Genomic DNA, 26584 nt, shown 5'->3' with positions numbered 1-26584 from the left:
CTCAGGAATAACGTTCTGTGCCCCAGAACACACCAGCCTCAATAAAAGCAAGGTTATAACTTTTACCAGATACATACCAAGGAGCTCAAAAATGCAAAGTATTACAAAACTATTTCTATTTACTGTATTAGATAACCTTGCATGGTTAAAAAAAAAAGAAAGGAAAGGCACATGGCTTCAAACTGAGCATGAAAGCCATTAAAGTAATATTTAAATTCTTCTTTGGATCCCTTGATACAAGTGTAAGCAGAAAATCTTCACTGTGAGAAGAGAACAGAGATCGTACATGACCAGCTCTCACCTGATCATAGTTGTCATGGCCATGGAAAAATGGCTCCTTTCGGAATATCATACTAGCCAACATGCAACCCAAGCTCCACATATCCAGACTGTAATCATACATCTGTACAAAACCAGAAGGACAATTCAATTTCTAATGAATTCAGCAGAAAGGACTCCCAAAACTAACAGGTTCCCCCTCCCTCCGGAAATACAAACATGGCCATATTACACCAGGAACAAACATGTTAATGCATCTTCATTATCAGCCTACTGTTCAACTCACAGCATGAACAGTTCACGCAGTATTAGCTACTCTCACAACGACTTTGCTGTTCCTTACTGCACAACCAGGCTTGGTTAAAAAAAAAAAATCAACATTTGTATTCCAACATCCATGATGAAAGTTCAGCTCTTCAAGTCCTCAGGTGACTCACTGGTTTAACTCAGTGGCTCTACAGGCATTGCTTTCTGCATGTTTTCTAGAACAGACCACCTTCAGTGTCAGGTTGCTAAATACCTGAATTTCTGCTTCACTATCTGGAAACATCAAGGTTTTCTGCATACACGTCAGTGATAAATCCTGGTACTTCTTACCTGATAATCTACAAGGAGTTCAGGTCCTTTGAAATATCTGGAAGCCACTCTGACATTGTACTCCTGGCCAGGGTGATAGAACTCAGCCAAACCCCAATCTATTAGTCTAAGCTAGAAACAGTAGAAAACAATGAAAAACATCAAGGGACGTGCCAGCTCTCCACCTATTGAGTCATGCTACGAGTTTACTTGAAAGCTTCATTTACAAGCTTTCTCTTTTCAGTTAATTTGAAATTGATCAGAGTATCTGTTTAGATATTCTCCACACACCAAGACCATCAACCACTCTAAATCAAATCTCTCCTTACCAACCCAACTAAAACATGTAACTCAAAATCTTAAGTGGTTCACAAGATTTCAAGTTTCTCCATGTGATGGAAGCACAGTTCCTCTACAGCCCCCCCCCCCCCCCCCCCCCCAAAGATGTCTGTTAGTACCTCTACATGGCAATACCAAAAATGAATCCCTGTTTTGCCAAGAGAAAAGTAGGACCCTTCCCTGCTCTGCAGTACCTTTCTGTGCTCATGATCAATCATGACGTTGTGAGGTTTCACATCTCTGTGCATGATTCCCATGCTATGGCAGTAATCTAGAGCCTGTAAGTGACAAACAAGCAGATGCTGGAGTTGCAAGAACCTTTCCCGTTCAGTCACATTCAGAAGTATTTCTGCATATACCAAGGTTAACTAGGCAGTACGGCTTCACCGTTCAACGATACATTTGGAACTAGACTCACAGACCACAGCAAAGACCTCTAGAGTCCCCTCTCAAAGGGAAGTCCCAGCTAAGGAAGCATCTGGTTTTGTCTCCTGTGTTTACCCCAAAAAAAAGAACCAAACATTTCTGGAGTTCTCAGTGTATCCAGATGAGGACTTTGCTATCCTCAATAAGGGACTAAAATTTCTTGTGAAAACGTGGCTAAACAATTGGTACTGTACTGATTTGATGTCTATTTTTTAAACCAATTCTTTCATTGGCCTTCTCTTCCCTTCCCCCATTAGCAACAAGATAACGACTTCTAAAGGATTAGCTGAATACAAAGCTGAGAAACAAACAAATCAACAAAACAGGAAAACACCAACTTACCTTCAAAATCTCATACATGTAGAATCGAATATCATAATCTGTTAATGTCTGGTATAATTGCTGTGGGAAACAAATACATCCCATCAGTGGTCAACACCAATGAACAATATCACAGCTGTGCCAATCCAGAACAACCCAGTTCTGTTCTGAGCTAATGTGATTCTCCAAATCCATCTGAATGAACAGTGAACATTTCCCAACTTATTCTGACTCCACAGATACTCAGCCTGTTCCTCTCCCATACAAATCACATGCATAGCTTACTTCCAGCTGTGCTCAGGAGGTACACTCTGCTCTGGTCCCCATCACTAACTCCCTCAACACTAGCCCACCAACTGCACAATTCATTATGGCTGCAGACTGGGTCTCAAACAGCTTGAGGCGCTCCCAGCTTGAGTAAAGCTGTCGCAGGCATCGATGACCTACAAGCTAACAGATGAATTTGCTCTGAAGGTTAGAACACGACAGGAATCTGGATCTTCACCTTCTAACTTCTGTGGCAAAATGGTACTAAGGAACTAAATACAAACTTCTATCTAAGTGCATTCATCCTCAAAGACAGTTGGTATGTTGGAAGGAAATGAATAAATAACCTGCCTTCCCTCTATGTATTAGTTTCTTCCCAGAAGATTACAAGTAGCTTCTGAACAGAAAACACAGAAGGTCAGAATTCATACTATACCTTAAAGTCTGTGTTGTTTACATGTTCAAAAACCAAAGCAGGGGTCCGAGACTGAAACAGAGAGAAAAGTGTTCAGTCTCGTTGAGATGAACTGTTTTCATTAAGATAATGCACTAAATCATTTCAACTCCTAAAATTCCTAAAAAACCCTCTGCCTCAGGCATAGTTGCAATTCCCCTCAGACAGAACAGAGCCTGAAGCCCATTGCAGTTCTGTTTGTAGAACAAATGAATACGTCTCAGTTCACTGCTGCTTCCTTACGGAGTTGAGGGGCAGAAGTGACCTGTGGGGGGAAAGGCCTGTAAAAGAAGTTAATCAGATTAAGAGCTGATCTCATTAAGGGATTCAAAAGCGGGATTTAAGAGCAGAGGAAAACAAAAATGTCAGATCGGAGCTGAAGTGAAACACAAACTTTACCCACAAACCCAAATTCTGTCCATACTCACCACAGGATCTTTTACTATATCTGCAAGAGTGATTATATTGGGACCGCCTCGCAAGTTTTCTAAGATCTTGATTTCACGCTTGATTTTCTTCTTTTTAACAGGCTGAAGAATAAAACACCAAAGCATAAGACAAAGTGGCCCATAAAGTGAGGCAAATAGACACGACAGATGATAAAGGTACCTGACTGCAAGTTAGCAAAATACGTCAGCACCTTTGCAAGTTAAGTTCCAACAGCTACGCTCTGTTGTTACCTATGAATCATTCCAGTCAGAACTGACATCTCTGAACACGTTCCAATAGTCAAGTGTCTGTTAACTGACATGGGCTAAATGTATAGTTACGAGAAGCCCATCAGCTATCCAAAGGCCACACTGAAAGATATTTCACCAGTTAAGGTTGTGGAACAAAAAGTTTCCAGGAGACCTTAACTCAGTCTGGGAGAATATTACGTCTGCAATGGAACATGCAAAGCAGAAATTAAAAATTTAAGGTTAGCAGCCTCTGAATTTTATCACTGGCTTTAAAGGATAACAATCCTGCTAACTTATAGGCTTTATTCCACATGAAAGCATGCCAGGGTTCTGGTAGTTAAAGGAGGTGAGAATTCTCTAGTCAGCTGTTGAAAACTTTTCTAGCTCCAAGTAAAAACACGTTCAGAAATGTGTTGCACATCAGGATTTCTTTAAGAGAAAAGTTAATTCCTTACAGGCAGAGATTTAACTTAATAACCAAGCATATGGTTTCTTATTAAGAGGTTGCAATGATAGCCTATGTCACTGAAGGGGACTCTGAAGCCAGACTTTAAGGATTTCAGTTTTAGAACACGAGACATTTTAGACCAAATGCTGTATTTCCTGGCCTCCTGATCACTTCAGAACCAATCTCATGTTTTCCCCAAACCCCTGCTCACCTTGAGAATTTTAACAACTACTTTTTCATTATTTGTAATGTTGATGGCTTCAAATACTTCACTGTATTTGCCTCGGCCTAATTTTCGAACTAGCTGGTAGTCATCTTGATTTCTGTGGAGATAAATAGGTAAAGAATTCCAAACAGCTCAGACATTTCCATCAGAATTTACAAAGTGCTCCTCCTTAACACTAAATCACTGCCTCCCCCTTTCAGACAAGGTGGATAAACAAGCATCTTCAGTCTACTGAAGGCCATGATTATGAATTGAGAGAAGTAGGGAGCTTCTCTTTGTCCAAGCCCAATTCAATCCAGAAGTTGTTTCTTCTGCAGTAGTAACATGAGCCCATCTGGACTTCAGCAAACTCAAGCTATCCTTTCCAGAGGTCTACATAGGTTTGGGAATTACATTTTTTCTAACATAATGCTAGGAAAAAAAATCAATAAAGCTATCAAGATCAAAAACTTCAGTGCTAGCCCATTTAATAGCAGACCAGGCACAAGACATCACTTCTGCTCAGTATAGCATGCATTTCAAAAGCCAGGAACTGCATCAAAGCTGAGGACAGGGCTGTCTGGGCCCTGCCCACAAAAGCAGGAGAACAGAGCCATGAAGCTACATCACTACTATCTGATTCTTGAACAGTTCAGTCATGAGCTCAATTTAGACACCTCCTTCCTTCAAGAAGGAGCAAAGATATCTTTTGTAGTCACTTGCAAAGAGCAACAGGTCCCACGGAGACATGTACCTATTTCAGTTTGCTGAGTCTCTTCACTCTTCCAAATCAGAACCATTTTTCCAGCCCCACTCCCAGTGCCATTTAGCCTGTTTCAGATAAAAGACTTTCTTCCTTCTGAAAGGACAAGTTTCCTGACTACATGTCAAAAGCTATTCAAACCAAAATCTTAATGGAGACACTAAAAATGTTCTTGTGCTGCCAAGGATTTAAAAATTTGACAAGAGACCATTTCAGATACACAACAGGCTATTTTGTCATTTCTGCAACTCCAAAGAAAAGCTGTGATCCTAACTTGCCATATATATCTGCCGAAGAGCATGAAAAGCCTGATGCAGCACAGGTGCCAAAGCTCCCCTTCCACCACTCTGCCAGACCCTACGTGGATCCTGCCCAGCCCAGAGACTTACCCCCACTCAACCACATGCGACTCGTAGTCCCAGTACTCCCGGGGTCTGTGTGTGTTCACATCCGTGTAAACCCTGGCCCTGCTCGGCACGGGTCCCGACATATCAGACAGGTTGGCAGGTGGAAGTGATGAGATGTCTGAAACCAGAGGCTACCCAATCTCCAAAGTAGGACAGAGGAGAAAGGCCTCAGACAGGCCTCCGGTTCTTCCAACTAAAGAGAGAGAAAATAAACCAAAGGTTAAAATCTCAAGATACTATAAAAATATTTAAGTTAATTATTAAAAGCTGTTGAGAAGAAAAAGCTGGAGTACAGACACAGACCTGGGATCATTTGTCAGGACCTGAAAACCATTTGTCTGCTTTCCCCTCACACAAGACAGGACCATTTGGACCCAACAGCAGAACTAACGCCCTGTACACACATCGCAACTTTCAGTACCAAGTATCTAACTTATAGCTGAAAAGATAACTTTCCACAAGGGAAGAAATGCAGCATGCTCTGTATCAGCAGACGGGCTCCTCCCTTCAGCTCTGCAGCAAAGACAACAGCCACCTATTGCAACCCTTCCCCACCCCAGGCGAGTTCATGCCAGTGCAGAACCAGAATCCTTCACTCACTGTGTGCTGCACATCCTGCCCCTCTTGCAATGCACTAACAAGCTGTGCTGCCAACAGCAGACAGATTTACAAGGTCACCTGTGCAACTTCAGTTAAGCGCTGCCCAAGTTTCAATTTCTAGAAACACAATCTCCATTTAAAGCAGAATTTCAGGACTGCAAGTCTTCAAAGGAGCTCATCAGATAAGTTATATCACCTCCACCTATTCTTCTTTGAAGTGGGATTTTAGTAGACCTCCTGTTAAGTTTCACCATTGTTATGACTAGTTGAAGTAACTGAGAAGGAAGCTGCTGTTCATCAAACACACGCTCTAATTTCTGAATATTTAAGAGAACAGTAACTTACTCTAAGAACTACACTCATCATGCAGAACAGCTCTGGTTTCCAGCCTGCCATAAGACCTAATAGTCACTACTGATTTTTGGCTCAATGACCGAACATACGGGGAAGCTTACTCAAACCCCTGCAGAGGAATTATGGTTGACAAGTGTGCTTCTTAGCACAAATGTGCTCTGTGGTGCAGAGGCAAAACATGTTTACGGAGCACACTGCTTTCTTGGGCCTGGAGAAAGGATGCAGATAACACCAGTGGGACCTCAATCAGCAGGAGTCATCACATCACCTCCCAGCCCAAATTCAGAGCGTGCTCCCAATACTGTCAATACAAAACACACTGCATGGGGTACAGTGTCCTGAAGTGAGGGATGAAAAGCAGCACCTACAGGTGATCCTACCAGTATTACCCAATAGAATTAGAATGCACAAATACTACGGTGGCAAAAAGACCTCAAGTGAATAATGACGGCTCCTGTATAAAAACCAGGTTGTTGAGACTCTGGACAAGCCTCCTGGTATTTATAAATCCAGGCTATCTATTAACAGCACACTGGCAAAGGCAATAAAGCATGCCAAAAACCTCATACAGAATGTTTTCAGTAGGCCAGAAGCAGGCAGAGGAAAGCTCCCCATTCTGCCAAGCATTAAGTGCTATGATTTTATACCGGATGTATTGTCCTGCCTTAATAAAAGCAGTGCCTTGCACCCCTCAAATCTTTCACCACGAGCGAAAGCTGACATACTTTTAAACATTTAAATACAAGAATGTCTTTGTCAGCTTTCAAAATAACTTTGGAGGAAGGAAGCTGTATCAGAGTCTGAAAGAGCATTGTTTGGCATGCAGCACAAGGCAGAGACTGCATGGCTGCGGTCACAGAACGGCCCTCCGTGGGCAACGCTATAACCTAAATGAATGGGAATTACTTGCTATGCAATCCTATCCCTCCATGCAACTACTACGCTGCAGGAGGAAGTAACAGCACCATCAATCAGAAATTAATAAGACCTAAAAACCTGCTCAGAGCCGTTAGTTTAGGCTACCAGGATGTATCATGCCAGAAAATTCTAGAAGTCAAATCCTGCTCTGCTGAGTGTCCTGCCCACAGCTTTGATGTCTGCAGCAGGGAGCCCAGGAGCACAAGTCCTCCTCCTGCACTATTTCCTATAGCTCCACCAGCAGCCGTCTGCTTTGGACGCAGGAATGTCTGCGACATCCCTTCCTGGCATGAGCTAACCAAGCCTTCTCTAATAGCACAGTCCGTGGTAAGGTGGGTTATTTTTTGACCTGGTGACACACACATGCTGTCGCAGGTAGCTCCAGGCAGGCAGGGAAGCAGCCATCCAGTCCCCAGGCTGAGAAGGGACACAGCACTGTTCTGAAGTCTGCAACAGAGGCATGATTGACTTCTGACAGCAAGGGAGAGGGCACATCCAGGTAAAGGCATGAAGTACAACTGAAAACAAAACCCACCTCTTCCTGGGCAGAATGTTTATTCCTCTAACAAAATACACATTTCAATAGATTAGAAAGCAATCATCTCAGACCTCAAACCATTTATGTGGCATGACTCAGCTGCTCAGAAAGTCAATGTGTATTCCAAAACTGCATTAGCAGAACGCACAAGTTCACTAGAATGCTCTCAGCACTGTGCAGTTAAATTTAATTTCAAAGTTTCATCATCATGTTATTGTTTCCCCTATCTCCTCGTGCTTCCAGCAGGTTTTCTACTTGCTTTTTTGTCTGCTCAGCGCTACTTAGGTGGGACCTACACATAGAATCAGACAGTATCTGGAGCTGGAAGGGTCCCACAAGGATCAAGTCAAACTCTAGTCTCCACACAGGCAACCCAGCGTCTGAGATGACTGAGCAATTCTAATTTTTAAGCACAATCCATATCAACACAGACCATGATCGTTCCACACCACCCAGCAAGATCACTTTTTCAGCAGGCAAAAAAAAAAAAAAAAAGAAATAAGAAATCTCATTATCTAAAGATAGATCCATTTTCACAGTAGATATTTCCTTGTCATGTAGCTGTAGCCTAGCACAAGCTCTGTTGTAACAGACTGCTCAGAGAAGGTTTTTTCAGGAAATCAACTGTAGCTTCTAAGAATGGCACACAGTGCCTAATTATGAAGGTAGGTATTACCATCTACTGCTTTAAGTGGAAAGGAGAAAATCTGTACAGATCATTTGGTTTTAAAACAAACAAAACTACTTACATACACAAACTTACCTCACCTGAAAGCTTCTCACTCCCCCTACTCAAACTGCTAAGAAGCATACATATATTTTGCATTCACTATCCCTGCAGAGGGATAATTTTGCAGTGAATCCAAATTCTTTGACAAAGAGGGATACGTAACTGTCACGTAGTTTTAAGGCAGAAAATACACAGGACAAGTAGCAATTACACCTAGATGAGATGAGTATCCTGAGCTTATTAGAAAGGCTAAACTCTATTACTGCGGTCAGAATCCAAACAGAACATGCCATTTATTAATTCCTGCATATACGACATGAATAGTTGTGGTTTAGCATCATAGAATAATCTATTGATTATTTGGACCATGAAAAGTAACTTAGGTTGCATATAAGGTTGCTGTGACTAGTATCACCAACAAGAATGACAACCACCCTTACAATGGGAAAGAAATAACTTCTGTATCTAATCAGAATTTCTCATCATCTGGAGGCACTCCAGGGCTGTGCTGCAAAGTTCTGTAACCACGTCCCACCTCCACCATTACTTGTCCTCCCCAGTTCAGACAAATGCATTCCCTTCAGAAGCAGCAAAGAATCTGCAACAAAAGCAGACCAAATCCTCCATCCAGAGAACCAAACCCACGGTGTCGTGGCAGTAAAACAGCAGTTCCTATGCTAGAGTGCAATGAGTGCAAAGTAATGTAGTACCTGCTGTACCTCAGCAGAAGCTCTGCTGTCATCAGTCCTCTGCTGGCAGACAGGAACCCGGTGCTCAAGTGCCACCAGCTGGCTGACTGTGAGCTGGAGCTAACCTTACTGCCTCCGTATGACACTGAAACATTTGGGGCAATAGGGTAAGCAAAGCAAAAGCATTCAAGGACTCATGAAAACAAAACACACCTCTGAAAAAAAAACCCAGTTATTTCTCCAGTGAAACTGAAGTGCGTAGCTAAGAAACAGAAGCACGAGTCTGTAGGCAATACAGCAGGTCAGTGAGGAACACAAAGCCTTCAGTTACCCGCCTGGCACTCTCTGTCAAGCTCTCTGCTTTGGCAGTGCAAGACACAGAGCAGCTATTCTGCCCCAGCTGCGCTGCTCCAGCGCCTGCAGCAATACCCCTCAGGCAGACGCTGCACGGTGGCAAACCCAAACAGGTCCACCAGTTGGTTTTTGCACAGGCCTGCCCTTAACTATGGTCTGTCAGTATTAGTAAGCCAGCAATCAGCTCACCCAGCACCACGGGGCTCTGCTTATCCTGCATACAGAAGAATGGTGAGAATAGGGTCAAACTCCACGCTGCTCATAAGTACTCCATACGAGTGCCTAAGAGTCAAAGTCAAGGGATCAGAACAGCTGTGCTGCCATCATATAGGAACACCATTGCCGAGTCTACTAATTAAGAGAAACCTCTTCAGAGTTTGAATTTCTCTAACAGCAGCTTGGTGAGCTACCTTTCGTGCCTGAAGTTCAGCAAAACAGTCAAGGGATTCTCAATGTTTACTTTGAATTTGATTTTTTTAAACACTTTTAAATTCTTTTAATCAGTTAGAAAACTCCCCCTTTTTAAGAAGGGAATCTAGCATCTAGGCAGTGTTACTGTAATCCCTATGGCAACTCCTGTCCCCATGGAAGACTTCATTTCTCATGAAGTATCCTCACCTAGAGCACCAGTGCACAGCCAGTATACAGATTTCCTTTGTGCACCATCCTCCCAGCTGCATCACTGAGCAAGTGGCACCAAAACACAGGTAAGGAGTTATGCAAACCAGCAGAAACACCTACCTAGCCTCTAGTAAAATGCTTTTTTTTTTTCTTTTTTAAGTCAGAAATAACCAAGGTACTGGATTTTTTCCCCCTCCCTTTAAAGGCAATGCTCTTCACATGGAATGCCTCTCGAGTACACAGTTACCAGAACCTGAAACCTAGAAATCTGCAGCAGTATGACGCAGTGCACACACAGGCTCCCAGCGAGCTGGAAGCCAAGAGCTTCCCAGAAAACTGTTGTCCTGGGGAACTCCAAGTACTACCCAAGCGATGACCTTTGTGGAGAAGGCCTGGAGTATAAATAAGGCACCCACAAACATAAGCATCACTTGACACTGGCCTGCCTGCAGGCTACTGCCCACAGCGCAGCTAGCTCTCCTTGTCCCAGCAAGCAGGACACTGCCGGCTGGTTTGGGGTCACCCAGGCAGATCAGAGAGAACTCGGTCCCCTCTGCTCAATATCACAGTCAGTGCAGGTAACTCGCTTGAACTTTGGTGGAGTCAGCAGAGAGCATTCTACCAAAGGGGTAAGAAATTCTAAGCTGCCAAACCCAAAGAGCCAAGAAAATATCTCTATCACTTGGCTAATTCCAGACAGACCGGGCCAGACCACCTCCTCCTGTTACCATGCAGAAAGCTGGATGCTCAGAATGGTCATACAGGTCTGAAGACTTCCCCCTCACTTCTACTTTCCCCATGTAAGCTCATTATAAGCTGCAAGTGTGACTAAGTAAAGCTGTCAACAGGCTAAGACAGACAACAGCCAGTTCATTATGGGGATAAAAAGCCCTCAACCAGTCAAGAAGGACAGTATTACTGTAAGCAGCCTGGAATCAGAGGTTATACTGCTCCTTTATTCCTGGTTACCAGAGAGACATTACCCTTTAGAGAAAATGGCTCAAACCCAACTTCTGTAATCCTAAGTATAGAACGTGCTTTGTTAGTGGGAGGAAGCATTCCAATTATTCGATAAATTTGGTTATGATTTCCTTCACACAGTGTATCTACCCCTTGCCTGTGAAGCCTCCCAGTAAGGAGCACTCGCTTCTTCAGTGTTTGGAGAACATCTAGTACTGGGTAGATGCTACTGAAATTCAAAGACCAAGATATGCTTAAATACTCTGATACAACCTACTGACAGCCAACATTACTCAAATCCCAGTTTAGGAAGAAACAATAGTAACCAACTTGATAAAAAACATATGTTCTATCTCACAACAGAAATCTGATGTCTGTATTTTCACAATAATGGAACTGCAGCAATACAAGAATGGAACAGATGACCTCCAGAAGTCCCTTGCAGCCTATATTTCTCTGCAATTTTATAGCTGAAATAGAAATGAGCCTGGATTAACAGAACTGACATTTCACATCCTTTCCTGAAACCCATTTACCTACTAAAGGGACAATATCAACTGAGAAGCAGATTTTTAACATCTAATCGAGTTGAAAGAAAGCTTCAGTTTGAAACCAAAAACTTCTCTCTTGATATTTTTTGGAACAGTGCAGTCTGCTCCAACTACATGCTTCCAACAAAATTATTTTCCAGATTTCTTTTAAATAGCTGCTTGTGTCCGGCTGTGGAGAAATAATAAATCTAATGCATAAGGACTTCAAACATTATTTTAAAAAAGAAACAGGAATAGTTGTGATTTAATTCAAGGTAGGACATGACCAGCCATTAGGGAAAAGAGATGACAGGCTAAGAAACATCTTGGAGCAATTCTGTACTAGCAGTGTTCTAACACTGAGACCAGCTCTTCCTTTACTCGTGTTACTAATTCCTCCCCTGAATTCCCTGCAGCTTCTGCCAATGAAGAATTAATCCCTCGTAATGTGGGCCTCAATCAAATGGAAGTCACAGGACCAATCACTGGAACAGTTTAACTGCAACTCCACAGTCCTGGGCACACCTCAGCTCTCCTGCTTTACAAACAGTGCAAGCAGCATCCCAGGTCTGATAGGCCCCAGGGTGCTCTAGCAGCTCCATCACAGTTAGCCTTCATTGTTGATCAGAGCCATAGCAACAGAATTTTAGAAGAGCTTACACAGATTATCTACAGGTTTCCAGAATCTCAGCCTAGTTGGATAAGACTCCTTTGCAAAACTCCTGTGTTGGCAATTGCACGTATACCTGGGCCAAATGAGCTGGGATTTTCTCCAGCAGCAGGAGGCTGCCAGTGACTGGAACGTTCTCACTGCATCTCCTGAGGGATTCCATACAGAACAGCCAGTCAACTTTGCAAGTTCTTCTCTTCCCACCCATCCCATCAAATCATGGTCTCTTCTTCATATCTGAAGAGCTCAGCTAGTTCACAGCACAGAGAGCAAAAGGAAAGCTTTTCCCAACACAAACCCACCGTTTGGAATGAGCTGCAGCAGTCGGCAATGCGGGTGAGATTCCTGGGCCCTTACAGCGGAGCACGAAGGGCGGCAGCTCCTCCTGCTATGGCTCCCAACCCCCTCAAACAGGGCGGGTATTGTTATTGCCACCACTTCACATTCATGACACAATCAAATAAAAATGGCTACATGCCTAACTCAGAACAGACAGCAAAAAAGCAGCTCCAAGTGTAGCCACAAACAGCCAAACCCGTGCACGCAGCAAACCAGAAAGTGGTGACAATCCTCTGCTGCCAGCATCTCTTGGCACTCAGGTGGGCTGAAGAAGAGGAGTTCTCCCTCAACATCAGGGACAGCTGAGGCTGTGTGCTACCTGGGGCACGTGACAGGCTGCAACACAGAATACAGGGTTTATTTTGTTTTTATTTTGAGCATTTCAAAGCAACTGCTTGCAAGGACCTCAACACAGAGTGAAGTGATTCTTTCTCTTCTAAGCGCATTCCTGTAAACTGAAGCTCCTACTGCTGGAGCTTTGGACAATACTTTCCTATAAGTCAATGACCAAAATTACCACTTCTGAGGCCTTGGCAAAACCAGGGACTTTTCCTGAAAACTCAGAAGGGGGAATGTTTCAGCATCACCACAGGCTCTTCCCAGCTGACACCGGGTCAACTGGCAGCACCCTCCGGAAAGTTCTTCCTTTGTAATTACCACTAAGTGACACAGTTGTTTTCCACATTAATTAGTATGCAGAGTACTGACAGTGCCATGGCTCAGCTGATTTGACTCCTGCAGTTCACATGTGGCATGATTTAGCTAAAACTCAACAACTAAATGGAACCTGCTGCCTGTAAAAGTGATTTGTTTTTCATCAGTCTGATCAGGTGATTCCTAGAGGCAGGGAAAGCTACCAAAGCCAGAGGGTGTACCTGCTTGTATGGCACATAACCTGGAAAGGTTTAACCAGGAAATCTCTGTGATCAGCTGCTCCCATCAAGCAGGCAGTGCACTGTGGGCCATCTTTGCAGCCTAGCTGGTATCCAAAAGGCTAGGGAAGGGACACTCAAGGCAGCTCCATCTGAAATAGTTCCAGCATTGTTCTGCAGAAATTTGATGCTGCTAGCATGAGACATACCTAGCTACAATCACTTGGAAAATCAAAGGGAAACAAAATCACTTCTTAAACTCCAGAAATCATTCTCTATCATGTACTGGCTACTGTAACACAGCACATGCTCAGTTTATACAGCTACAGCCAGACACAGCAGCTCTCCTAGATACGGCAAGTGATGTCAATGCACCGACTGAGAAGCATGCCATTATAATTTTGTATTTTGCACCAGTGCTTCGGAGATTAATCAGCACCTCATGGACACAGCATTCATCACTCTGTGTAATCCAGCAGGGATAGGACTGCTGAATCTACCTTTGTCACACTAAGCCAAACCACAGTGCTGGCAGCCCATGCATAGACAAGCCTGTTCATCTCCCAGCATTGCTCTTCACCCCTTGCAATGGCCCAGTAAGGCCACTGGGCAGCATTAAGTCATGGCTTAGGAAGAGGGTAAGTTGTTGTGCCTTGTTAGATGCAACCATACATGCTGGAACACCAGAACTTGTAGCTTTTAATTTGTTACTCAGTTGAAGTTAAGCAAAAAGCCCTCCTCATCCTTCTGGAATATCATCAGTGCTGTGGAATCTGCAGATGGTAAGGCTGAAATTTAACAACACATCGGTAACAGCTGGAGAAATCTGCAGCAAAACTTGTAAGAAAAGGAGCAGTGCAGAAGCTCTCGCTTTTCTATACTAGAAATTAATTTGTTGTGTGCATCCATGCTGATCCATTTTCAGAACACTAAAAATAAAGATACAGTGATGGCTCCCGCATGCAGGGATGTGCTCGCTGCAAAACCGCCTCCTCCAAGGCAAGGAGCCCACAGGATCGGTACTGTACATCACCCTGGACATGCAGGACAACTTCTGGAGGCACTTCAGCACATACTGAGACCTCTCCCACACAGTGGAAGCGAGTTCTGGCATGCAGATCTGTGCAAACACCACAGAGCACACCGGACTCTCCTGACACTTAGCTTCATCAACAGACTGCTTCACCCTGCAGGTGCTCCTCAAGGTGGAAAGACAGAAGTCTGCTTCTCCACAAAATACACAGCTTTGCTTTTCTAGGACTGCTGCAATACTTGAAAACACAACTACCCAACTGCAGCTTGCAGTCAAAGCTCACCTCAGCCCATAATGACTTCCCATTTCCATCAAATGCACATTTTTGGTGAAAAAATTGCCAGAATATAATCCAGCCATTAGATTAAGTAGCTGGGCGGCCTGCTTCAGAAAACAAATGGTAATATTTCTTAAAAATCTGGAAATCAATCACAATAAGGTTACAGTCTACACTCGAACAGAAATAAGTTCTGTGGAAAATTATTTAAATTAGAACCTTCTAAATACAAGTCTGGGCTAGAGCTGTCCTGGGTTCACAAGGAGCTCCAAGACCTCCCTCTCTGCTCTTCAGCCTTCCAAACAGCAGCAAGAAGTGTGCAGTGAAATGATCTGTTGGAATTAAGCTGCCCAGAACAACCTGGCCAAAGGAGCAGGTAAAACTCACGTCAGGCTCACTTCACTGCTCCTCCATTGCTGAGGCCAACAGGAGATATCCTCAAACTGCTGATCCTACAAGAACATCAACAAGCCCATTTCTGATTATCCTTTCCTACTGACAGACAGGTTCAGCACCTCAATGGCAAATTTAGATGGAGTGTAAGAAATGGGCTGTAATACACACTGCTTTAATCACCAGAACTAACGTCAGCTCACACAGCCACAGCCTCCTTTTCAAAGTGGGTTTTCTAAATCCAAAGGAGAACATCTTTTCTCCAATCATGTTTGGTAAATTCCAGGGAATTCAGCTCTTGGAAGCCCCTGGAAGGAGATATCCAAGCTCAGATGAATTAGCCAAGTCATCTTCCAATCAAAAGCAGGTAACAGCTGCAGTAAAACTAAGTCCCTTCTGACCTTAAAACCTGGGATGTTTATTCTCTTAAGACCCTCAGAGGACAAGAAAATCCAAGATGGCATCAACCTCACCTCAGTTCACAAACCAGGAACCTCAGTGCATGCAATTCAAAACTGACAAGCCATGGAGGTGACAGCTCTGGTAACCCAGAAATAAAACCCTGTCCCTTCAGAAATGTGACGTGAAATTTATCACACCAGCACAATGTCACCCATTTGCTTCTCCTGTCTTCCTTGCCGTTATTCCTTAGAGGACATGAAGAAAGATAGAAAGAGAAAATTAGTTCTGTAAGGAGAAAACGCAGAAAAGAATTTGAGTGGACATGGTAAGGAGACTGACATTTCATACAACTGGGAGAAGTGACCTCCCCGTTCCTCTCATCATTTTAGAAACACAGTTTCTTCTCCCAATAATCCCCGCTCACATTGCTTGCATTGTTGCTCTCACTTTGCATCACCTTTTCTCAAGCAAATGAATACCATTAACTGACACTTCAAAAGACTTAACTCCACTAAGTTTCATGAAATATTCCTTGATCCACTTTCCTCCAAATTTGCTAGAACCTACTGCCAAATTTTACCATCCCTCTTCCGAAGAGCCATTATTTCCAACAGAACCCACTTCTCCTCAAACCATGGATCCATATGTCCTGCCACAACCAGAACCTGCTCTGCATCAGCCACGTTTCAGTATGTGCTTTCTTCTCCAGCATCACCCATCACACTCTTCCACACTCCTCAACCACGGCTTAACCCCAGCACAGTACATCACCTGCCTATCCAGTAATGTCTCCTACATCCTTCCTGGTCGTGGTAACAGCAAAGGTAAGAGCAATGTTGCCTTCCTCACTCCAGGTGCAGACTCCAACCCTATTTCAACTCCTCACAGGTGGCACCCAACAAAGCAGCCTCACCCATCCCATCTGCAGGACACTGAACTCTGCTGCTGCCCACACTGGGACCAGAAGGCAGGGAGGTTTCACCAACACCAAATAAATGACAGAAATAACACCACCAGGAAACAGAGGAAGGGCAAAACTACAGAAATCTCTCCAAGGCCAAAACGTATGGATCACTGCCTTCCACTGGAGATCCAGGGTCTCTAGAGCAGTATCTGTATGATAAGCCCTCCTCTGCCAAAAGGCATCCAATCTGGGGGACTCCCAGCTACCAATTCCACCTTTTTCTTGCTCTAAGTATAAACACAGTTTGTGTCTCCACAAAGGATATCTCACTGCTGATGTGCTTTAGCCAGGCTCAGCATTGTGCTATAAGAACCAGCCCATTACCCTAGTTCTAGAGCTAATTAAGGAGCAGATCAAGCACTCTTTGCTCCGCACTTTCCTCAGATCCTGTGTACCATCCTCTGAAGTGCAGCCTCCCCTCTCCAACATGAGAGAGGGGAGGCTCCATGCCAACTCCATGCCAAAATGAACATACAGGATGAGTGATTTCACTGTTCCTACATACGCTACAGTCAAATCCATGCCGCTAGACTCACCTCCAACACCTAAGCTGACTGGCAACACAGCATGAACACCAACTCTCTTCAAGACCAAATATTTGAAGCAACTACTACAGTTTTAATAAGAGAGCCTTCTGACCAAAAACTGCAACACTACCTGAAGGAAGTATCACTGCTGTCTCCACATACCCAGAGAAGCCCTCAAAGCCTCTACAAAGACGTGGCACCAGCCATGTTCAGCAGGTGCCAACTTCCAAAGACCACACGAACAACTTCCCAGTGCACAACTATGCCAGCACACCCTCTTTTGGTGCAAAGATACCAGCACAATGCAAAAGAGCCTGCCCTGCAACACAGACTCAGGTCCCATAAACACAGCCTGCAAAAGGGACATGCATACCTTCTATGAGCCTCAGCATATATCAACCACTGCTGCCAGCAGGAAACATATCAGTGTCTGTTTATAATCCAAACTTTATTGGTTGTACCCAAAGCCCTTAGCAAGAAAGAATAATCTAACAAATAGCACACATAAGGTTTCATAATCTTATCTGCCCTTTCGTTTACAAAGCATATTTTACCAACAGCCACGCAGCCTGTTGCCCCAAGGCGCACCGAACTAAATTGCAGCAAGGGCCAGACTGACCACTGCTGCCCCGGGAGGAGGGGAGGCCCTGCAAACCGCCTGCTTTGCAGCCAGGGCGGCCCAGAGCCGAGCTCCTGCAGCGGGGGGAGCAGATGGAGACCCTTCGCATCCCCCACTCGCTTTAGCCGGGGAAAAGAAGGAAAGACGGGGCATTTTAGGTAATGACCACCTAAACTGCCGAGAAGACGGGAGGAGGGAGGGGTGGGGGATGGGAGGGCCGGTCTCCCACAGAGCCCTGCCCACTCCGCGCGGGAGGCGACGGGGGGGGGGGGAGGGGGAAGCAAGGACCACGGGCCGGCCACAACCGGGCAGCCCCATACCGCCCCGGGCCCCGCTTTCCCCGGAGGCACGGAACCTCCCCGGGCAGCAGGGGCCGGCCCTGCCTTGCCCCTCCCGCCTCGCCGGGCCGTACCCGCTCCCCCCCGCCCTCGCTCCCCTCAGCGGCGCCCAGCCGAGCCCCCCCCTCGCGGCCCAGCTCTCCTCAGGGGCGATCCCAGCCCTTCGGCCCACACTGCGCCCGGAGCGGGGCGGGGAGCGCGAGGAGTCACGGCGGCGCCTATCCCCCGCCGTCCCATCCTCTCTGCCCGCCGCAGAGCCCCAGGAGAGGCGCCGGAGCTGCCGGGGCCCGCCGGTACCTGCCGCGGCCGCCCGCTCACCGCCCGCCCGCCGGCCGCACACAGACAATATGGCGGAGGCACAAGGCTCGGCCGCCAGCCGCAGGGACCAGAGCGAGGCGCGCCGGAAGCGGAAACCCCACCACCCGCTGGCGCGCGACGTGCCGCGGGAAGGAGGGGAGGCGGGGAGACTTTGCGCATGCGTGAAGGCGGGCAGGGCGCCGCAAAGGGTTCTGGGGGCTGTAGTTTGTAACGGAGACAGGCAGGTGTGGAGGGGTGAGGCCTGCGGTGGTGCGGCTGGAAGGCGAGGGCAGGCCCGAGGAATCCTCGCTCCGAGCCCGGAACGTCCCGCGAGGTGCGGCGGGCCTGGCTGTCAGCACTGAGCGGCCTCGGCGGGAGGCGGCCTGGAGGAGGGCCGTCCCTCCGCGGGTCTGTGCTCGGGGCCCGCCGCCAGGTGGCAACTGCGGCCCAGCGCGGCCTAGCGCGGCCCGGCTGCCGGGGGCCGAGCGGGTTCCGTGCGCTGCCCCAGAGCCCCTCCTGTGCCCCCCGAGCCCGTGGTGTGCGCGTAGCCCCTCTCGCAGCCCGGTGCTGTGTGGGAGCCCTCAGCCCTTCCAGGGCCCGCACACCACGGCTCCTCGGCTTTGATTCCATATCGCTCGGCCCCCCAGCAGCACTCTTCCAGCAGCGTTTGGCCAATCCAGCACCTCTGTTGCAGGCTGAGACTGGGAGGAGGAAGAAATGCATTGAGACCCATCCCGGTCACATCTACTGCCTGCTCTGCAACCACTCCACGCCTCCAAGCACCCTAACGAGGGCAGGAATGCACTGCCAACAGAGCAGGAGTGCACCCCAGCTCACGTCATCCCCTTTGGAGACACGTGGCTTCATGCTGATCCCATCCCTGCCGTGGGGGCCATGCTCTGACCAAGTACTGCAGCCCACTGGGAGCCATCTCATAGGGGAGAGGGGCTCTCGCTGAGCCGTGCCCACAGCCTCTTGTCCCTGGGAAGCTGTGTGCCCCTGCCCATAGCCCACGTGCCTCTACCCCTGTGGCCTCGTGCTGCACTCTGCTCTCCCTGCGTGGGAGACTCGTTCACAGGAGGAGCTGCTGGCGGCTGCTTGCCCAAATCCCACAGCCCCCCACCCCAGGTCACTCCCATTAGGTAAAGGAGCAGCTCGTCTTGGCGGGGGTATCTCCCTCTTGTGCTTTCCTTGTATTGTACGGGCCTGGGTCATCGAGGAAATCTTACAGGTCCTTCTGCTGCCGAGTGGTCACTGGGGAAGCCCGGCCCCCTTCCCCCCATTGTCAGCGGCCAGGCTGTATCCTCGCTCCGAGCCCCGGCCCCTAAAAATAGCTCTTTGTCAGGCGATTGTTCCGACACCTTCGCGGCGGCATTGACGTGGGCTGGAGCAGGACAGAGATGGGGTAGGTGGAGGGGAAGGGCTGGAGGTCCCCTCTGGGACCGTTCTGAGTATTTGCCACTGATAACAGCTCCTGTTGGGGGAAATGGGCTCCAGGCACGTGGCTCCGTGCCGAAGGCCTCCCTGCATGCTGCTGTCCATCACCTCTCCCCCACCTGTCCCTGCTCCCTCTCATCCTGGGTGCCCAGGTGACTCTGCTGCATGTGGGATCAGAGCCCTCCCAAGTCTCTAGCTTGCACCCTGCAGCAAGGTGCTGGACCCGGTGTGAGGTCCAGGCTCACACCCCCAAACCATGACCCAGAGGTACCCCATGTGTCCATTGCAATGTGGTCGCTGCGGGCAGGAGTCTGCCCTGTTGGGGACTGAGGTGGGGTGGAAGCCAGCCCAGATCCCACTACGATTTGGCCATGCTAACCCAGCCCTACAGAGCTGTCACTGTTGGGTAGGACGGAGTGTGCTCCATGGTGCTGCCAGGAGCTCCTGGCCCTGCACCCTAGAGCCGGGGTGCCACACTGCTTGGAGGGGTCCCTCTCACCAGAGGGGAACCCCCCCTCTGCTTGTCCTCCTTTGCCCCCTGCTACCTCGCTCCCTGTCAGCTGGAGGTGGCCATGCCCCTGGGGAGCTCTCCTGCCCCAACCACCCCAGCTGCAGAAGCAGTGCTTTATTTCCCATGAGCTCGAGCAGGTCTGGATTAAAATAAACTGCTGGCCCAGATCCCTTTTTCTGGTGTCACAGGAGATGCTGTGCTTGCTGTGAGCACTGCCTACAGCCCTGCTGAGCCCGCACCCTCAGGCCCTGTGTGGCAGCGGGTGCTTGCCCAGCTCTGGGATCCATCCACTTGCCCACTGCCACCATCCCTATGCTGAGCTGAGCCCTCTGGGACTGTAGGGCAGGGCACAGGGCCAGCCCCACTCTGATTACCCCCAGCGCTTTTTCCTTTTTCTCCCTTAATTTACTGAGTGCTAAATCCAAATATTACAACTTCCCCTCCATGCCGCTGGTTACGCAGGCGGCCCCCGGCCGGGCATTGTCTTATTGTTTGCAGAGGGAAGCTCCAGCGGGAGATTAACCTGGCGTTCACCCCGCGCACAGCTTCACACCCTGTCCCTACTGGGGGGGCCTGCACCCCAGGGAATGCACGGTGCATGGAGGGTCATTGGACTAGTGGCTCTGCAGGGGCTGCTGCATGAGAGCAAGGGGCTTGGCTGCGGGAGCCCTGGGGTGCTAGAGCAACACTTTTGCCTCCTTCCTTCCCCTGGGAGCTGGCGGAGTGCTGGGATCTGCGGGCAGGCAGAGGCTGCCCAGCACCCAGTCTAGGGCACTGTGGTGTGTGCACCTCATACCGTCCCGTCCCATCCCACCCCATCTCAGTTCGTATTGTGCCCATCTGTCCCCGCTCCTTCCCTGCTTTTCTGTACCCACCAACACCTTGGGGCCGCTTCCCACAGCTTCCCATTTGCCTCCATGTCCCATGGGTGCTGAGTCTTGGGCTGAGGTTGGTACGTTACGCATGGGCAGTGGCTGCAGTAACTGCAACAGGGACACTTAACCGCAGGCAGATGCCATTTAGGACACATGAGCTTCACCTGGGCAGAGTCCAGGCAGCACCCACAGGTGCTACCAAATTGCAGGGATGAGGAGGTGCGTGCTGGGTGCTGGCTGTTGGGCCCGAACCCAGTTCTGCTTGCGTGGCTGCACACACATGGATATCACCCCATCAGAAGTGGCTCAGCCCTGCTGCTCTATGCAGGCGCTGCTCACCCACTGTGGGCTCTGCAGTGGCCCCCATGTGAGCCCCAAGCTGAGACCCCATGGGCTGCAGCAGCTCCGTCCCGTCTGAGCCCCGCTGAGCTGTGGGTGCAGCCCCACTGCATTCCTACCCTGCTGGCCCAGCAAGGTTAAACTGCGGAGAGGCTGAAATATTTGGGAGGGGAATGGAGAAGGGAAAAAAAATATATCTATAAAAAGAACGTTTAAAAACACAAGTTAGAGAAAAAAATACCAGGCGCGGAGTGCAGCTGCGGTTCTGGTTCCAGTTCCCAGGTGATGTCAGGCCTGGAGCGTCTCCAGCCCCGGCCCCTCGGAGACGGTCTTTGTGGGTTCAGCACTGAGTGTTTTTCCTTCCTGAGACTCGGGGACACCTTCCTGTCTCAGAGAAAGCAGCCAAAAGCCATTCCAAGGGTGTCCGCGCACAGGAAGGGGAGAGGATGGGAGGGGAGCGCGGGAGGCAGCGCGGCACGGCGCGGCACGGGGCCGGCAGCGTCCGCGGGTGACCGGCTCTGGTGGTCCCGTGGTGCACACCCTGCATGGAGCAGAGGGCCACCTGGCTCCCAGCAGCCCAGCTCCGGTGCCTCTGAGTCAACATTTCCCTCTGGCAGTGTTGGGAGGGTTTGGAATGCACTGAGACCTACAGGCTTGGCACTGGGACCCATGGGTTTGGCACTGGGATGTGCTGGGATCCATGACCCCAGAAGTGGGACATGCTGAGATCTGCAGCTAAGCACTGGGACATGGTGGGATGCCCATCTTCTGTACTGGGACATGCTTGGACCCATGGCTCCAGCAGGAGGATGTACTGGAGTACACAGCTCCTATATTGAGAGATACTGTGACACACTGGGACCCATGTTCCTGGCACTGGGACATGTTGGGACCCATGGTCTCAGCACTTGGATGTACTGAGATGCAGAGCTCCTGCGCTGGGACACACTGGGACCTATGATCCCAGCAGTGGAATGTGAGGGGACACACTGCGACCTGTGGCTCTGGCACTGGGACATGCTACGTTGCCCAGCTCCTTCACTGCCACCCACTGGGACTCCATCCTCAGCGTGGGGACATGGGGGATGCTGCAGGACTGTATCCCAGCACCAGGACCACCGGCACCGCTGGGGCTGGGGGTGCACGGGGGCTTCCCAGCGGCTGCAGGAGGACAGTCCCCTTTCATCTGTGGGTCAAGCTGTTTGCAGAGCGAAGCCCCCACCTTGCCCCTGCCCCCCGATAAACCCAAGGGCAGGGATTCTGTGTCTGGGGATGTTTGGAGAATCTCACGGCTGTTTATTGGGGTCTGGGACACATTAGACACGCTGAGAACAAACCTCTCCCACCCACCCCGGTCCCTGCGTGGGACTCGCTCTCACAGCTGCGCTGTGCTGTCAGCTCCATAAATCAAACCCGAGGGAAAGGGGGGCTGGGGGCCGGCATGGCCTGGCCACATGGGGGGCCAAGGGGTCCCGCCATCACCTCATCCCCAGGGTGGGCAAGAGGATGGCACCAGGGCCCCATGCTCCCCTTCTGCAATGGGATCTCTCCCTGGAGAACCCCGCAGCCCTGGGGGGGGGGGGGGGGGGGGGGCACACCAACAGCCCCAGGCTGCCTCATCCACAGCTGTTTCAGCTCCATGGGATGCAGGAGCCCCTGGGAGCTGCGCGCCCCCGAGCCCGGCACCTTTCCCAGGCTCAGCTCCCTGCAGTGAGCAGGGGGGGCCGGGCTGGGAACCCCCACGTCCCCGCCTGACCCCATGTCTTCAGCCCTACAGAGCATGGCCATGCACAGCGACAGTGGCAGCCGTGGTGGCAGCAGTGGGAGTCACAGTGGTCACAGCATCCCAGGCCACGAAGAAGGTGCAGAAACAGAGGCGAACCCCAATACACTGCATGTGCACCCAAAGTGCCAGCAATGTGTCCCACGTGTCCCGTACATCCTATGCATCCCATTGCACAGCCTGAAGCGCTCCATTGCCCAGACCCTCATGGGAGCAGAGCTGCCTGCAGGGCTTAGAGACATGGGGACACGTGTGCATGGGGTCTCACGCTCATAGAGAGAGCAAGGAGTGTCGTGGCTGGGACCCGAGCATGGCACAGAGGTGCAGGGACATCGGGACATGGCCGTGTTGAGGACCCCACACCATGCAGTGGGAGCAGCAGGCAGGCACCAGCCCGTCAGAAAAATAAGGTTTATTTTCCAAGTGGCTGCACGTGCACCAACAGCGCCTGCGGGGCTGTGCCGCCATCCCCCCCCCGAGCTCATCGACGCCGGCCATGTGCGGGCTGCTCATCCCAGCCCACCCCATCGGACCATCCCAGGGGTGCGGGACCCCTTTCTCCCAGCCCTAGTAGCGTCCTCTCGCTGCAGTGCTGGTGCCGGTTCTGGTGTCGGTGCGGTGCCAGCCCATGGCCCTGCTGTGCCCCATCGCCTGCGGCTGGCGGGCAGCTCCCTCCCTCCCGCTGCGGTCTCTGGGGCTGGCTGTGACAGGCTCTGCCGCCGTTCTCCTGCGGGTGCTGGTGGCCCCGGCTCATCTCCGTGCCACTCGCAGCGGGGTCACCCCCCTCACCTTCAGGCAGTTGCCCCCGAGGTCCCTGCGGCCGCCCTGTGGAGAGAGGAGGGGAGAGCTGCGGGGTGCCCGGGTGTCCCGGTGGGAATGGCCTTGGGGACACAGCAGTGCGTGGCACCGGCAGGGTGAGCGTGGAGGAGCTGCACCCGAATGCCCTTTGGGGTGCTGAAGCGGCAAGGATGGTTCAGTGCTGCCCAGGAGGGATAAATGGATGTAGTCGTACATGGTGGTGCGGGGTTGGTGGCCTGGGTCCTCACGTCCCTGCATCCACATTACAGGGACACAGCCCCAGCACAGCCCTGCTGGGGGACAAGGGGCTCGGACACCGACACTGCTCAGTGCAAGCAGCCCAGCCCGGTATAACCCAGCGCATCCCATCAGAGCCCAGCTTGGCCCAGCATAGCCTAGTACAGCCCATTTCCAGCCAAGCCTAGTTCCTGCCCAGCCCATTTCCAGCCCATTTCCAGCCCAACCCAGCCCAGTACATTCAATTTCCAGCCCATTTCCAGCCCAGGACAGCCCATTTCCAGCTCAGTCCCAGAGCCAGAAGGTGCAGAGAGGCCCCAGCCCAGCTCTTATCATTGCCCCCGAGGTCCCAGCGCCACCAGGGCTCCTGGCCATTGCAGAAGGTCTCAGCTGGGGGTAGCTCTGTCAAGGACTGTGACAGGAGGACACTCAGGAGGGGCTGGGAGGGGGTGCAGAGTTTGGCCAGTAAGCAGTGTGGGGGGGACGGAAGTGGGAAGAGCAATTAAAAATGGAGGAGCAGAAACCCAAAGAGCACTGAGGGCTGAAAAATGCTCTGCAGCCACTGCTTGGATGGGGACAGTGATGGGTCTCAAAGGGGTTGGGACAGGTCCGGCAGGGCTTGGCAACAGTAGGTGGCCGCTGTTCCCATACCCTCGGACAAGAGCACCTCAGCATGGCTGGTGGGATAGGCTCAGCATGGAGAGCCTATCCATGATCTATGCCCCTCACCCACTCTGGGGTCACTCTGCAGCCTCCAGCCCTGTGCCACCACCGGTCCCCACGTGGCACCGTGCTGCATGGGGCCATCCTCCTGCTGCTGCAACTGAGGGAGGCTCATGGGGCGTGGGAACAGGGTCATGGGGATGGGATGGGGATGGGGACAAGGGACGGGACGGGGATGGGGCCAGCCTGCTCGCTCCGCGCTCCCTCTTGGCACGGCCATATGCCCCAGCCCTGGGGTGACTGCAACCTCCCGAGAGCTCCCGGCCCGGATGGATGTGGGGGAGCAGCCCGGCCCTCTGACGCCAGCAGGGCTGTGGGCGTGCAGCTCCGAGCAGCATTTGGCCGGGAGCTGCCAAAGCCTCCAGCGGGGGCCAGGGCTGGAGCCCATGCAGAGCTCACGGGGACGTGCCGATCCTCCCGAACTCCCGATCCCAGCGGTGTGCTGACCCTCCCCCCCACTCACCCCCTTCCGCTGGTTGCTGAGGCAGAAGGTGCAGATGCTGCGAGGCTGTTTGCTGTCCAGATCGCCCTTGGCCCCGTAGATGGCACTGAAGCAGGGCTGCCCGTCCTCGCAGCCCTCGCCCAGCAGCAGCACGTTGGCCAGGTGCGAGATGTAGCTGGAGGCCAGGCGCAGCGTTTCGATCTTGGACAGCTTCCGATCCACGGGTTCGGTGGGGATGAGGGTCCGCAGGGCCGTGAAGGCGGTGTTGACGCTCTGGGTCCGGTCCCGCTCTCGCGCGTTGGCCGCCTGCCGCTGCTTCACCATCACCATGGGCCCCGTCTTCCTGGGCACCTTGCGCCGCGCCTCCGCGCCCTCGCAGCAGCCGTAGGACTGGTCCGACGTGTCGCTCTCGCTGCGGTTCTCCTCGTCCTCCGACAGCATGCCGATGTCGGGGTAAAGCACGCGGGCAGCCATGGGACGCAGCATGGTGAAAGCCATGGCCGGAGCCCCCCGCCCCGCCGCGGGCAGCCCTCGGGCTGCGGGCAGCCTTTCCCCGCTGACACGCTGCCGCCGCTCCGCTCCTGCGTCCGAGCGGGGCTGGGACGGAACGGCTGCGGGGGGAATCGTGATTTATACGGCCGGGGAGGGGCTGGTGTTGGAGCCCACCCCCAGCCGGCCCCCAGCTCGGGGCCGGGCGGGCGGCCAGCGGCCAGCCCCAGCCCGGCCGTGTACGTCCCGATTCCCCCCGCAGCTGGCTGCTGGCCTGGCTGCGCTCCGGTGCGTGGCCCCAAGCAAAGGGTGCCGTGTGGGTGCGCGGTGCCACGACCTGATTGTGCCGCCTGTTGCACCAAACCGTGGCGTGGAGTGATGCCCAGGCCATAGGGAGTGCCACGGCCCCTGGAGAGGTGCCGCGTGCGGTGTCCCCAGCGTGTCCTCAGCCCTGCGTGGCCTCAGCCACCTGTAGGTCTGACCGAGTGGCACAAGGGGTGCAGGAAATGGGATGGGGCAGGGAGAGGGGTGGCTCTTGGAGCGCTGGCACCGCATTTCTTCCATGGAGGGGACAGCAGTGCTTGGGTAGGAGATGCGCTGCCTTGCTGGGGCAGGGGTGGCCAGGCTGAGCCCTGCAGCCCCTCGTGCACGGGGCTGGCACCCTGTGTGCCGCCACAGGGAGGGATGAGGATGCAAACATTGGCCCTGACAGCACAACAAGGAGCTGCCAGGCTGCCAGGAGCGCTTCCTCTGCTGGAGG

The 26584-nt window shown here is 51.0% G+C and overlaps 2 protein-coding genes across 4 annotated transcripts in view; both read right to left on the bottom strand.

Moving 5' to 3' along the window:
• The window catches only part of CSNK2A1 (casein kinase 2 alpha 1), a 22675-nt gene extending 4395 nt beyond the window's left edge, over window positions 1-18280 (bottom strand). The window contains exons 1-9 of one of the 3 annotated variants that reach the window (XM_025142266.3): window positions 12432-18280; window positions 5148-5358; window positions 4002-4113; window positions 3091-3192; window positions 2645-2695; window positions 1963-2022; window positions 1389-1472; window positions 877-987; window positions 302-403 (exon numbers count right to left, since the gene is read on the bottom strand). In XM_025142266.3, coding sequence (XP_024998034.1) covers window positions 302-403; window positions 877-987; window positions 1389-1472; window positions 1963-2022; window positions 2645-2695; window positions 3091-3192; window positions 4002-4113; window positions 5148-5248 — 723 coding nt within the window. In that variant the 5' untranslated portion in view covers window positions 5249-5358; window positions 12432-18280. The remainder of the gene's footprint in view (window positions 1-301; window positions 404-876; window positions 988-1388; window positions 1473-1962; window positions 2023-2644; window positions 2696-3090; window positions 3193-4001; window positions 4114-5147; window positions 5359-12431) is intronic. The other 2 variants (NM_001002242.2, XM_015296419.4) reach the window with 2 other exon arrangements.
• Window positions 18281-23532: 5252 nt separating this feature from the next.
• Window positions 23533-25939, bottom strand: TCF15 (transcription factor 15 (basic helix-loop-helix)). Its single transcript, NM_204946.3, has 2 exons — window positions 25357-25939; window positions 23533-23960 (listed from the first exon to the last, which is right to left on the bottom strand). Exons 1-2 carry the CDS (start codon window positions 25831-25833, stop codon window positions 23886-23888), a joined length of 552 nt encoding a protein of 183 aa, NP_990277.2. The 5' UTR covers window positions 25834-25939; the 3' UTR covers window positions 23533-23885.
• Between the last annotated feature and the right edge of the window lie 645 nt (window positions 25940-26584).

Source organism: Gallus gallus, chromosome 20 (assembly GCF_016699485.2).
Source record: "Gallus gallus isolate bGalGal1 chromosome 20, bGalGal1.mat.broiler.GRCg7b, whole genome shotgun sequence".
NCBI classification, from domain to species: Eukaryota; Metazoa; Chordata; class Aves; order Galliformes; family Phasianidae; genus Gallus; species Gallus gallus.
The sequence above is the reverse complement of the archived record's forward strand: the minus strand, read 5'-3'. Positions and strand labels throughout refer to the sequence as shown.

Bases quoted from the DNA above. Each gene is read 5' to 3' on its own strand.
- TCF15 (NM_204946.3), bottom strand. From the start codon at position 25,833: ATGGCTTTCACCATGCTGCGTCCCATGGCTGCCCGCGTGCTTTACCCC. The intron at 23,961-25,356 runs GTGAGTGGGGGG...CTCTCTCCACAG, and splicing joins TCAGCAACCAGCGGAAGGGG to GGCGGCCGCAGGGACCTCGG.